Source organism: Artemia franciscana, chromosome 5 (assembly GCF_032884065.1).
Source record: "Artemia franciscana chromosome 5, ASM3288406v1, whole genome shotgun sequence".
Taxonomy (NCBI): Eukaryota; Metazoa; Arthropoda; class Branchiopoda; order Anostraca; family Artemiidae; genus Artemia; species Artemia franciscana.
The window spans coordinates 16,614,894-16,628,349 of NC_088867.1; the positions used below are offsets into that span (position 1 = coordinate 16,614,894).

At 34.9% G+C, this 13,456-nt stretch overlaps 1 protein-coding gene across 2 annotated transcripts in view; it reads right to left on the reverse strand.

Moving 5' to 3' along the window:
- Positions 1–13,456, reverse strand: part of LOC136027032 (chloride channel protein 2-like) — a 172,142-nt gene that overhangs the window by 96,133 nt on the left and 62,553 nt on the right. For both annotated transcript variants that reach the window (XM_065703946.1, XM_065703948.1), the window contains one exon: positions 2,612–2,894. In XM_065703946.1, the coding sequence (XP_065560018.1) occupies positions 2,612–2,894 (283 nt within the window). The remainder of the gene's footprint in view (positions 1–2,611; positions 2,895–13,456) is intronic.

Here is a 13,456-nt window from a genome sequence, read left to right on the forward strand (position 1 = left end):
CATAGTTTTGATTGGACGATACTCAGAAAAAAGGATTGGGGGAGGAGGCCCAGTTGCCCTCCAATTTTTTGATTCCTTAAAAACGTAACTAGAACTTTTATTTTTTACGAACGTTTTTATTAGTAATAAATATACGTAACTTACGAAATAATTTAAGTAACGAACTTCTATATTTGTATGTTTTTATTATGTGTATGAGGGGGTTCGCCCCCTCGTCAATGCCTCGCTCTTTACAATAAAGCTTAAATTTTGTCCCAATTCCTTAAGAATGGCCCCTGAATCTCCAAGGCCGTAGAATAAATAGTTAAAATTACTAAAAATACTTTAGAGTGAAGAGCGAGGTATTAGAAGGAGGTGAACCCTATATGCGTAATAGTTTCTGTTCTTTTTAAGTTTTAATACTGCTCCTTACTTTCAGTTGAAAAAACTTTTTCGTTTTTGTTTTTTCATTATTATTTTTAAATAATGCTAGAAAATCCTGCGCTTCCTTCATGGAAATTCTCTTCCCCCCTGACAAATTCCTCCATGGAAATATCCCCCCACTTAACTCTCTCCACTTAGCCCTCCTCCCCCCAACCAAAATAAATCCCCCTGAAAACGTCTGCACACTTCCCAATAACCGTTACTATATGTAAACACTGGTCAAAGTATATAACTTGCAGCCCCTCCCACGGGGACTGTGGGGGAGTAAGTCGTCCCCAAAGACATGATTATTAGGTTTTTCGACTATGCCGAATAAAATGGCCGTCTCAGAATTTTGATTCGGTGACTTTGGGGAAAATTAGCATGGGAGGGGGCCTAGGTGCCCTCCAATTTTTTGGTCACTTAAAAAGAGCACTAGAACTTTTAATTTCCGTTAGAATAAGCCCACTCGCGACACCCTAGGACCATTGGGTCGATACAATCAAACCTGGAAAAAAAACAAAAAAAAACAAAGATCCGTGATCTGTCTTCGGGCAAAAATACGAAATTCCACATTTTTGTAGATAGGAGCTTGAAACTCCAACAGAAGTGTTTTCTGATGCGTTGAATCTGATGGTGTGATTTTCGTAAAGCCTATATGACTTTTAGGGGATGCTTTCTTCTATTTTCTAATATAGTGCAAATTTTCTCCGGCTCGTAACCTTTGATGGGTATGACTAAACTTGATGAAATTTGTATATTTAAAATCAGCATTAAAATATGATTCTTTTGATGTAGCTATTGGTATCAAAATTTCACTTTTAGAGTTTCGGCCACTATTGAGCCAGGTCACTCCTTAGTTCGTTACCACGAACTGTTTGATAAGTTTATCCGAAATCACTGTGATATAGGCCTACCTAACCTCAAAACATTGAAATCCTCAATGCAAGGGCAGTTTTTTCCTTTTTATCCCGGAGAGTAGATAAATCAAGGTTCTGTTTACTTTCTATTTGAAATTAGAATAAAATGACTGAAGAGTGTTTAAGAGCACATATTTTAAAAAATTTGAAGTCATCAACCTGATAACGATATTTGTGCAGTGTAAATATGTACGCTATAAGAATGTAATGTATTTGTAGGTAGATCAATGATAAACAATCTAAATGCTGAACATAGAAGAAACTTTATTCATGTAAAGGCCTTATTTATTTAGAGTTTAGTTTACCATCTTTACTTATCAGATACCAAGATAGGATCTGAAATAAGAGAGAAATATGTTTAAGCTTCTGCATTTTGTTTTGTCAAAAATTTTAAGATCCGATTTAATATTATGAACGCTTCACCAAGAAATTGCCAAAAGGGTCGGTGAAACATATATTCGTCTAGAGCGCTAGATCTTAGGTGTCTGAAGTTCTAACTCCACTACTAATTTTGAGTTTTGGTTAAATGAAAATGGCAAAAACTTGAAATTTCCCCCTTCCTGTAGGATTAGTTATAATTTTTTTTTAAATGATGTTAGAGAGGCTGGGATCTCTGTGGGAGCGTTGTACAAGGTAAAATAAAACTTTTATGAAAAATGACAAAAAAAATTCTTATGACAGAAAGGTCAGGCTAGTAGCAATCTAGTCTGAACAAGTTAAATCATGATAAAACAAAATTGTTATGAAGGGAGGCCTAGACGTATTAAGTGCGGCTTGCATTCCTTTCCTAAAGACTAGACAGATGAATTTGCTAGGAATATACCTCTACCTGTAGATTTGATATGGAGTATAGGAAATACAAAGCCTGGGTTATATACTTAGAGGGTCATGAATCATGGAATGTTTACATTCGAGCATACTCTTTCTAATTAATGTTTAAAGAAATATTACACACCTTTTTTATTCAGGGCTATTGTGAACCAGGAATAAATCTATGTGCTCAAAGAAAAAAAGAAGCTCTGAGCTAAAAAAAATCGCTAGAAAATCATTTATTAGATGGAACTTATTATTACATGAAGCGGAAAACACTAGGAAGATATATTATTGGTTTCTGTGGGCTCTTTAGTTCGACTAGTCTACATTAAGTAGGCTGGAAGTTAATGGATTCCTTCAAAAAATAATTCCAAAATTTCCAACAATAATTCCTTCCCTTTATTACGACTTTTAGTTATGCTCTCACTATAAATACATTAGTAGAAAAAAAATATATAAAAAACAATTAATTTTACCTAAATTTAGTTGAAAGACAACATAATCTTGTGCAAAACTAATTACAGCTACTAAAATACCCAATACGGCAAGAAATATTCCATCTTCGCCAAGTTTTGTAATTAAAAGTTGCCAAAACCATCCAAATAGGTTATCTAGCCAAGATAAACATCTTCCTCTGTAGGCTCTCAATTCTTTTGCCCTTTGTCTTTCTTCTTTTCGTCTTAATTTGTCAATTTCCTTTGCTCTTTTCGCTTCTTCTTCGGCTTCCTCAGCAAGGGTACGTATATAGCGACCGTACATCTAAAATTTATTTCAAAATTCTTTATGAATGGTGGAAGCACTTTTTGACCACAATACATATACTAGTAATATATCAATAACTGTTCTTTAATATTCAGACTCAAATATGTGTATTAAATGCAGAAATAGACAAGGATAAATTTAGTTTAAAGATAGTATATGTTTGGGCAAAATTAAAAAATAACTTTTTTCGGATGATGACCAATTGTCTGCGTCGCGCTGGTGCCGACGTCCTAGTTCAATGCCTTCGGCTGGGAGTGTAAAGCGTGGTTAAAGGAAAATCATCTGACGCCTTTTGGGTAACCCCCCCCCCTAGATTTCTCCAGGGACCCATTTAGAGCTGGGTCGACTTTGGCTGAGCTTACAGAGTCAGACAATTGACCTCCGTTCTAAAGTAAATAACCAGCAAAACTAGGATTCGAACGCCTGTTCTCAGGGTTTCAAGTCCAGTGCGCCTATCACTCAGCTATTTAGTGACCTTAAAACAAAATTATCCTATTCCCAGGAAAAACAATAGAGATCTACTATCACTTAATATAACTTTTTTCCACTCTTTCAAATAATCCCTGTGGGGGCAATACACGTCCCTCTGTTGCAAAGCAATAGAAGATTCAGTTTCATCCAAATCGACACATCGACACTTTTACGAGAACAAAATTGTTCTAAGAGCAAAATTATCAGGGGCAAATCCAGGGGGCCTTATGCACCCCAAGATTTTCTGGTGTCCTCATTCGTATTCTGTTCTTTTTTCTTTTCTTAATCTTTTTTTTAAGTAAACTTGTCAATTTGATCAATTATTCGTAGGTGATGAAGCCAATTAACAACAAAAAGAAAAAGCTTTCCTATGAATGTAAAGAGCAAAGTTGAAACTTAAAACGAGCAGAAATTATTTATCTTCAGCCGGTTCAGAACATATCTGCAAATTGGCATAAAAATCTTTGATTGCTGCAAATATCTGCAAATTGGCATAAAAATCTTTGATTGCTGCAAACATCTGCAAATTGGCATAAAAATCTTTGATTGCTGCAAATATCTGCAAAATTGGCATAAAAATCTTTGATTGCTGCAAAGATCTGCAAAATTGGCATAAAAATCTTTGATTGCTGCAAAGATCTGCAAATTGACATAAAAATCTTTGATTGCTGCAAAGATTTTTCTACGAACATGGAACTTTCCCTTATTTCATGAAAATGGAAACACCTGTTGAAGATGAAAGTTTTTCTTTTTGTTAAACGCTTGATAAGCGTGGTAACACAGTTTTAGCTATTTGTCTATTCATAATGACAGATTGAAAAGTAGCTTCGTAGCTAAAAGTTCAAAATGCATAAAAATAGAAAATCTGAACGCGAGCATAGAATGGATAAGAGACGAAGACTGACGGCTAAATGTGCAAGGCGATTTAAGGATATTTCTGTATATTTTCGAAAAATATCTGAATATACCCAGAAATCGAAAATTAAGTTTTGACTAAAAATAGAGCCCTCCATCCTCAAAAAATCGTTAATTTTAGTTATGTGACTAATTAAATAGCGAATGGCCCAATAGGGCTTTCGTGTGAATAAATCCATATATCTTATTTTTAACGATATATTAATTATTTTTTTTAACTATATTTATATTTTAACTACATAGCTAATTTGATTGAAATTAGATGAATGAGACAATTAAAAGTAATTTAGACCAGGAATAGATATATGGGGTTGTAGAGGGCGACCCTCCCCCAAAGACACTTCTGGCACTCTTATTCCGTTCTTTTTTCTTTTAATTTTTTTTTTAAATAAACTTTTTAATTTCGTGCCCACCATGAGTCACATTGGCACCCTTAGTCCAGTGTCTTCCACCTAAGATTTTTTTCTAGACCCACCCCTGAAAATTATCTTACTATCCTATTGATTTATTTTCACAACAATAACTAATGGCAAGGGAAAATTAGCTTGATAGATGTTTATTATTCAGGCAATGGACCGTTCAAAAAGCAGAATTTAAAATCTTTAACCTCATTTTTTTCCGAACAAGCTTTTGGGAAGCGGATGGTTTTGCACTCAGCTTACAATTTTCTTTGACACGAAGATAAGTGCAATAAAGGAGGATTTAAAAAAGGTGAATTTCGAACTTTTTAGCTTTCCAAGAAAACACTAAATACATATCTTTTGCATTCGAATTAACTTATTGAGAAAATATTGATAATCAAGATGCAGGTTCTTTTGTGTGCATCACGTATTTTATTTAAAACAGGATATTAAAAAGGGTACTTAGGGGGGCCTTGAAGCTTAAACCTCCCTCTTCAAGAGATTTTCTTGCAGCAAAAAATAGCTCAGCTGCTAAATAAAAGATGGTGCTTCAGTAATTGTATTTATATTGATATTCATTGACAACTTTAGATACCAGAGGCAATACTATAGTATCACCTATAGTAAACAGTCATAAGGTCTCAAAATGATATTATCTATTTATTTATTACTTTTTCCCCAGTGGCAATTAATATGGAAGGGGGGTCGTACAAACTTTGGAGGGAGGGGGGGGGGCTCATTCTATTGCAAAACGGAACGCATTACAAAATAGAGATAGTCATTTTGTCCAATATAGTCCGCAAGTCAAATAGCTATGTATCTGGGGTTGACAGCCCCATCTTCCCCCAGAGCTCACGGGGAAAAATATGTAAGTTGTGCAGGTTGTCCATTATTAAAAAACACGGTTTATGTGGAATGTATGGTCGTATTAACATTGAAAACATGCAAAGTTCCAGTGCTCCTTTAAGAGTCAAAAGTATTGGGAGGGTGGCCAGCCCCCCCCCCCCCCCCCCCCCCTGGGCGACCATTACCCCTTAACGGATCCAATCAAAATCTTGAGATAGTCATTTTGGTAAAAAAAAATCTACAGTTTAACTAAACATGCCAACGGGGTGGACACCCTCCTCAGCTCACTGGGCAAGGGCTGTAATCTGCGCAAGGTGCCATTTGTTAGTTGATTAGGTTTATTTATTGAAAAAACAGGCTTGTTTGATCCTGGGTCTTCTAAAGGGACAGGGTATTAAGAATTCGAAGTAAATGTTGTAAGGGATGCTGAACAGAATCAACCATTATGTACTTGCTTGTTGTGAAAAGGAAATATCAGCAATATATAAGATACGGCAGAAGCTATTAAGTTCAAATTTTCAAGGTATGTTGGCGACATGTTGAAGAAAGTTTAAAGGGCGACGAGAACCCCCTTTTTGGCTTTATTAGTTGCCTCCTCTGCTCAATACTGGTCCAAATTTTAGAATAATAAATTTGTCAAAATTAGTCAAAATGTCTAATATTTATGCATCCAAAGATGCCATCCCCCTGCAGCCCCAGGACCAGGATTAGCCATTATTCAGTTTGCCCATTGCTTACATGCAGGATTTAGCCTTAGAAAAAGGGGAAATGTTTGATTTTGGGTGCATCCAAATAGAATAAGGGTATTAAGGTGAAACTTTTTGAAAATATTAAGGGGTATGTTACACTAAATCACAAGGCGCTATGTGCATCCAGTTTATGACAAATAAAGACCTATGATACTTAAAGAACATCTAAGGGTATTAAAAAGAAACTTTCAGGAAACGCTTAGGTGAATCTTAAAAAGTGATTACAGGGCTGCTAGCACCTCCCATGTGCACTTTTTAGTTGCCTTCCTCCCAAAAATTTGGTCAAAATTTTAGAATGACCGTCTTGTTCAAAATAGTCTAAACATTAAAAAACTATGGTTAGGGAGATAACATAAACCCCCGCGGCTTTTGAAAAGAATATACTTTTTGAAAAATATACTTTGTTGTGCTAGCTTTCAGAAGAGCGATCAGCAATATTTAAGGTACGGTTGAAGGAATTAAACTGAAAATTTCTAGCTACGATAAAAGGGGGATTTTGAAGAGTTTTCAAAAACCAACCAGGCACTTTGGTCATTTATGAAATTCCCTTCTCTTAGCACAGATCAAAATTTTGAAAAAATTTAATTTTGTTCAAAACAATCAAAAATTCTTATAACTTTGTTTCTGGGGTCGTATTGGCCCCATAGCCCCGTGGCAGGGGGTGTTAAGTTTTGCAATCTGCCCTTTTTTACATACAGGATTAATCATTGAGAAAAGGGGGAATGTTTGATTTTGGGCGTGTTTGGAAAGACCAAGGGTATTAAGGTGAAACCTTGGAGAATGTCGAGGGGCATGTTAAAATAAATCAAAAGATGCTATGTGCATCCAGTTTATCAAAAAAGTGTCTCTGTGATATATCAAGGACAGCCGTGGGTATTACGTTTAAGCTTATAGGATGTGTTCAGAGGGAGGTTAAAAAGTGCTTTAAGAGCAACCAGTCCCCTTCCCATTTTATTTTTAGCGGCATGTCTTCCAATGACTCAAAACTTTGGATAGTTATCTTGTCTAAATAGTCAAAAAGTCAAATAACTATACTTCTGGGCAAGATATCACCCCCACCAGGTAGAATTTTTAAGTTATATAAGTTGTTCATTGTTTATATGTAAGGTTGGTTATTGGGCAAAAAGGCAAGTCTGTAGATGGTTAAGGGCATTAAGTTGAAACTTTTACAAAATGTTGATGGGTATTTCAAACAAAATCAAACACTGTTTATGGAGTAGGTTTGTCAAAAGGGTAATATCTAAGGCACGTCCAAGTGTGTTAAGTTAAAACTTTAAAGGCATATTAAGAGGGATGCTAAAAAAGGAACAGAGGACTACCTGCCCCACCTCTTGTCCTTTTAGATACAAATTATAGTATTTGTCCATTTTATGCATGCAGGATTTATTATTGAGAAAGGGGGAAATTTTAATCCTGAATGTGCCCAAAAAGGCTATGGCTACTGAGGTAAAATTTCGAAAGATGGTGAAGACAATGTTGACCGAAATCAAAAGAAGCTATCCGCATGCAAATTATCAAAAAGGCATATCTGCAATATCTGAGGAATAGGTTAAGGAGTTAAGCCAAAACTGCAAGGGCCACTATTATTACTATTGCAGTTAAAAATGCGACTGGTTGCGACAACGACTTTAACTCCTTCCGACTGCGACACCATAAAATGGTGACAGCAACGTGTCGCAGATGCAACTACACCTACTTGTGACTGCTTTCGAGAGTAAATCTTTTGAAATTCTGAACTATTTTTGTTCGTTTTATTTTTGAATTTTCTATTTCCTATCAATTGATAATACTGTTTTGTTTTTTTTTCCATTATAATTAATATAAGTTATCAAAAGCAAATAATAGAATACAAAGAATATAAGTTATTCTTTGGCCTTATATATGAGGTGTCCTTTCCAATGTAGAATAATAAGGATTAGTTTTCTTAAAGTGGTAAATCATACAGCTCCCACCAATCCTACCCTAAGAGAGTATGTTTCATGATTTACTACGATACATAAAAAGTAAGACGATAGCAATACTGACGGGGCTTTAATTTCGAAAAATTTGAATAAATTATTCACTTTTAAAATATCATTTTGGTTTATACTTTAATATGCATGCAAAATGTTCAATTGACAAATATTTTCTTAAACTCAGAAATATTATAAAATAGATTTTTTGAGGTTTCATATAGTAATAATGACAAAAAAAGAAATTTTGAAGTGTGTACTTACTTTAATTAAAACATTATTTGAAAATGTACTGCTTCAAGTGCACTTGAAGAATCGTTCTAACATAAATCAAGTGATTCAATTTCCGGAGGATTACAACTGTTTATGTTAAAACCAAAATAATTGCCCCTCCCCCATCCCCTAGCTCATGAAACATAGAAATATTACTAAATAGTTGGTTAAAGGTTTTAAACAGTATTTGTACGAAAATAATATTGAACTGTGTCTAGTTACTTTAATAAAAATATTATCTATTAATCCACTGTTTTTAGTCGATTTGAAGAATCAATTTTTCATAAATTGAGTAATGCAATCTTTGGAGGGTTGAAACCATCAGGGTTGTAACCCCCCCATGCATTTTTGCAAACATATATACTGATATGCAAAAAACTAAATTTTGATTTGGAGAATGAGGTTTGAAGGTAGGCCTTTTCATAATTAGTTTAATTCTGTTTACACAAAGGAAAAATCAACAGAACTTAAAAAACACACTTGACATAATTTTCTTATGAAATTGAAGAGCGACACTAAAGCTTAAAATAAACAAAATCATTCCAAATATCATTGGCGTCGCCTTCTTCTTTTTAACTTCCAGACTTACTTTTAGCTTTTGACCCAAATACTAATTTTTTTTTCCAACAAGGGAAGTTCAATTGGAACAAAATTTATTTTTGAAATCCCGTAAAATTTGAGTGCAAAGACTGGGGATTGAGGAAGAGATAGATCCGAGGAATAATTTTGGCCTGTTTTAAGTTTTATTGCCGCTCTTTACTTTCGTTAGTGAAGAAGAGAAATTTTCTGATTTCTTTTAAAGAAAACATTCTTTGACGCACGAATAATGTTTATATTAAGCTATTGCACTACTATTACATTTATAGCTGATTATGGGCAAGCACGAGAAACACATCACATAACCATCTTTTATTCATCAATCTAGCTAGCACTAGGTTTAAAGTCAAATGAATTCAGTGATGAAAAAAAAAAATTTCTATCTTTTTATTCCTTGTGAATTGGAAGTCAATGACATTAGTAAGTTTGTTTTATTTTGGCACTAATGCAATCGAATGAATTGAAACGGAATTACAACAAAACCCAAAAGAATCATATCGTAAATAGGTTTACAGAAACAAGCCGACGAATATTCTAAGCCAGTGAAAAACAAAGAAAAAAGAATAGGAAAAAGGAAGGAGGAAAATCAACTAAGAAATAATAGAGAGAATAAAAGACAGTAGTAAAACAAAGGAGTAGATTTTAATCCTCTAAAGGCTAACTATGGGTTTAGAAATGGTGGCTCAAAGGCAATAGGTAGACTTATGGTTCTACTCAATATCTAAACTTAGACTGGAGAGTTTATCTCCGTATAATTATTGGAAGTTTTGGTTCTAAGACGGATACGATCGATATGTAAAATCAATACATATCAATCCCTCTTTGTTCTACGGTTATCGGAGGGGAAGTGAAAAAGTTGTGAAGATTTTTTTCTGCTCTACCGAGAACTTATAATTATGGAGATACATCCTTTTGATACCCGACTGACGATATGATCTTTGGACTATTTTGAACAAAAAGGCTATCTCAAAATCGGATACATTTGCGGGAAAGAAGGCACGGGAAGAGGGGGAGCTATTTTCCCTCTTATCACTTTTTACTCTTAAAAAGGGAACTAAAATTTTCAATTTTCAATCAAGTGAGTCTTTTCCAGAGTTTATACGACCACTCCTTTGATAATGGACCTTTTCTGCCCCCGGGGCATAGCTTGCAACCCTTGCCTCTATGCTCTAGGGTTTGTCAACCTTGGAGTCATATCCATACAATCTTCGAACTGTTTTGAACTAAATGATTAAATCAAAATTTTGATAAGATTCGGGAAAATAAGGGCGTGGACGGAGGGGATTCCAGTTGCCCTCCGATCACTTTTGACTATTAAAAGGGAAATTAAAGCGCTCTATTTCCAATAAAATAAGCCTCCTTGAAAGTTTGTATGACCGACAGTTCCATAAAAACCTTATGCGCCCCTGGGGTAAAGGTTACAGCCAATTCCCCCAGGCTCTGGGGGGGGGGTTAGTATTAACCCTAGAAGCATTAATATATTGTCTTGGGGCTATTTAGAACCAAACTGCTATTTAAAATTTCGAGTGGATAAATTCTGGGAAAAAAGAGCTTGGGGAGGTAGCTGCCCTTTGAACGCTATTTAGTCTTGAAAAGGGCACTAAAATTTCTGATTTCAAATTGACTGAGCCCTCCAGGCTTATACGACAACCCCGTCCATAAGAACCTTATAGGCTAAAGATTGGAAACTAGCATAACTTATAGCCCTTGTCTTGACGGTTGACACCCCCAAAGACATAATTGCTGAACCTTTCAATTATCCTGAACAAAATGGCTATCTCAAATTTGTGTAGGATGTTCTTGAAGAAATAATAGCCATGGGAAGTGGGGCTGGTTGCCCTCCAATCTCTTTGAACTGTTGGAAAGAGCGATAAAACTTTCAATATCCATTCGAGTTTGCTCCTTCCGAAGTTTTTACGACCACCTTTTCTATAGGCAGTGCCTTGGTCAGAAAAAGCAAAGATATAAATATTTTGTTTGTGCAAGAACGTATCTGTTTTTGTTACATAAAAGCTTAACAAAAATGAATATAAAGAAATGCTTAATATTTTTTTTAAAGTTTTTTTGGTACTTGTAATGATATACCCACTACCTAATATTATTCTAATATGTTTCTCTGATGCTTAATCCGAATGAAATATACCAAAGTAAGATAAAAATATAATACATTAGAAACAAATTTGGGCTAAATATTTGCAAATTAGAGGGGTGGGGGTAAAGTATAGTGGGTCCGCGTGCCTATTGTGTTAGGTACAATTATTCTGCACACAGTGTAGTAAGAATTGCTTTCTAACTTGATACCCTCCAAATACTTTACCCCACCCCCAACCCGCCTATTGTGTGATTACACAACACAAATTATATATCTCTCATTTATTCTGTCACTTCGCTTTGTATTGTCTCAAACTAAGTCGAAAGAAACTAACGAAAAAAACCGGTTCCATAATGCGCCAATGAATGAGCAACTTGAGCGGTAGTGGGCTTATCGTACAAGTAACATCTTTTGTTGCCCTCCTCCCCCCCCAAAAGAATCTTATTTTTAAGAGGATTGACCTACCACCATAAAAGTTTGCGCAATGGAACGAAAATTCAGTCATTTTGTGTCACCAAACTACAATTTTGTCCCAACGAGGACCAAGCAGCAGTCATTTAAGAATTCTATGACATTCGATTAAAAAGTATGAAAAGAATATAGTAATCTTATTATTCTTAACATAAGATATGTTTTTATTATAAAAAATCATAACTATTTTGTATTATTTTATTATAATTCTTATTATTGTTATAAATTATATCTTATTGTTATTATCATATCTAATCAAAGAAAATAGCCAGAATATTGTCATAATAGTATAAAAGAATATAGTCAATCGATAAAAAAAAGTATTGGAAACTACATATTGAGCTTTCCAGTTGTATAGAAAGTAATAACGCACAGTAGCCCATTTGCTCCTGAAAAGTCACGTATTTATGCTAATACTAGATTTAAATAAGATGGTTAACTGGATTTTTCATAAAGTTATGTTTATGGATATGTGATTTGGCATCAGCTGATATGATGGATGCCTATAAACCACATTTCAATAACCCGACTGCCTAACTTGTCTTGATCTTTGAGATAGATATAAAAAGAGATGTGGGGGAGGGGTTAGAAGTTAGTCTCTCGTTTTCCTTGGCTAAGCCTGAAACAGGATGCTGTGGGTTGACACCTCACCTCTTACGGTAGAAAAATGCTTCTGACGTTTTTTTTTTAAAGCTTCATTGGAATAAACTGATTTGCTTCATATTTTAGAAAATAGTATACAATAGTGTGTAAACGTACATTAAATATATATGAAGGAGGAGCAATGGGTCAAAAGTACAGAAGGCAGATGTACAATAAATAACGATGGTGACTTGAAAAAAATAAAGCATCGTATGCCTTTGGAAAATGGTATAAGAATGGTAGAGTTAAAGGACTCTAAAATCTACCAACCCACGGAAAACGAGAATATATACTGGAGTGAGGAGAGGGGCAATCCCGATTGTGCCAAAAGTCTTAATTGTAATCTCGGCTAAGCATGTGTTTAATTTGACACTTCATTACAGCTTAGACACCAATACATTTATGAAAACTCCTATCTTGCCCATGAGAAGCTTTTGATACAGAGCTCTGAACTTGGCGCCTCCTAGATCGTACTACAACACCATAGGCGGGAACGCAATTTTGTTCTGTTGCATACACAGCTTAGATACCAATACCAGTTTCCTGTTACCAATTAAATACTAATACCAGTTTCTTGTCTCCAGCCGCTAGCATCGCTACCGCGAACTGTGTCCCAAAAATAAGTCAAGTTTTCATAACTGCATATTGGTATCTAAGCTGTGCACTTCATGGACGACAAAATAGCTTTTCCGGTTTGCAGTACCCTAATATTTTAAGAAGCTTGTAATAGAACTGAATTGCTAAATATATAAACATTGTTGAAGATCGTTCTTCACCAAAGTAAGTGTTTACAAGGTCAACAGTGATGCTGAATTCAGAGGTATGGAATTTTCCATCAGAAAACCGAAAGGAAAAGCCCAATAGTTGGTCAGATGGAATTTTTTTTATATTCACCTTTGTTAAACATCATTTGCATAATATAAGATTATCTGTATTTCCCTTAGATCAAAAACTATTTATTTCTCTTCGTTCTATATATTTCCCTTAGTTCAAAGATAGCATAATTATGTGCGTTCTTTCTTAAAAGTGATCAGGTTATCCCTATTACAAGGCAGGGGAAAACCAAAAACTAAAATTTTCCTAGAATAAAAGTCAAGCCAGAAATCCCATCGTACCTAAAGGAAAACCAAACGGAAAATCAATGGTTATC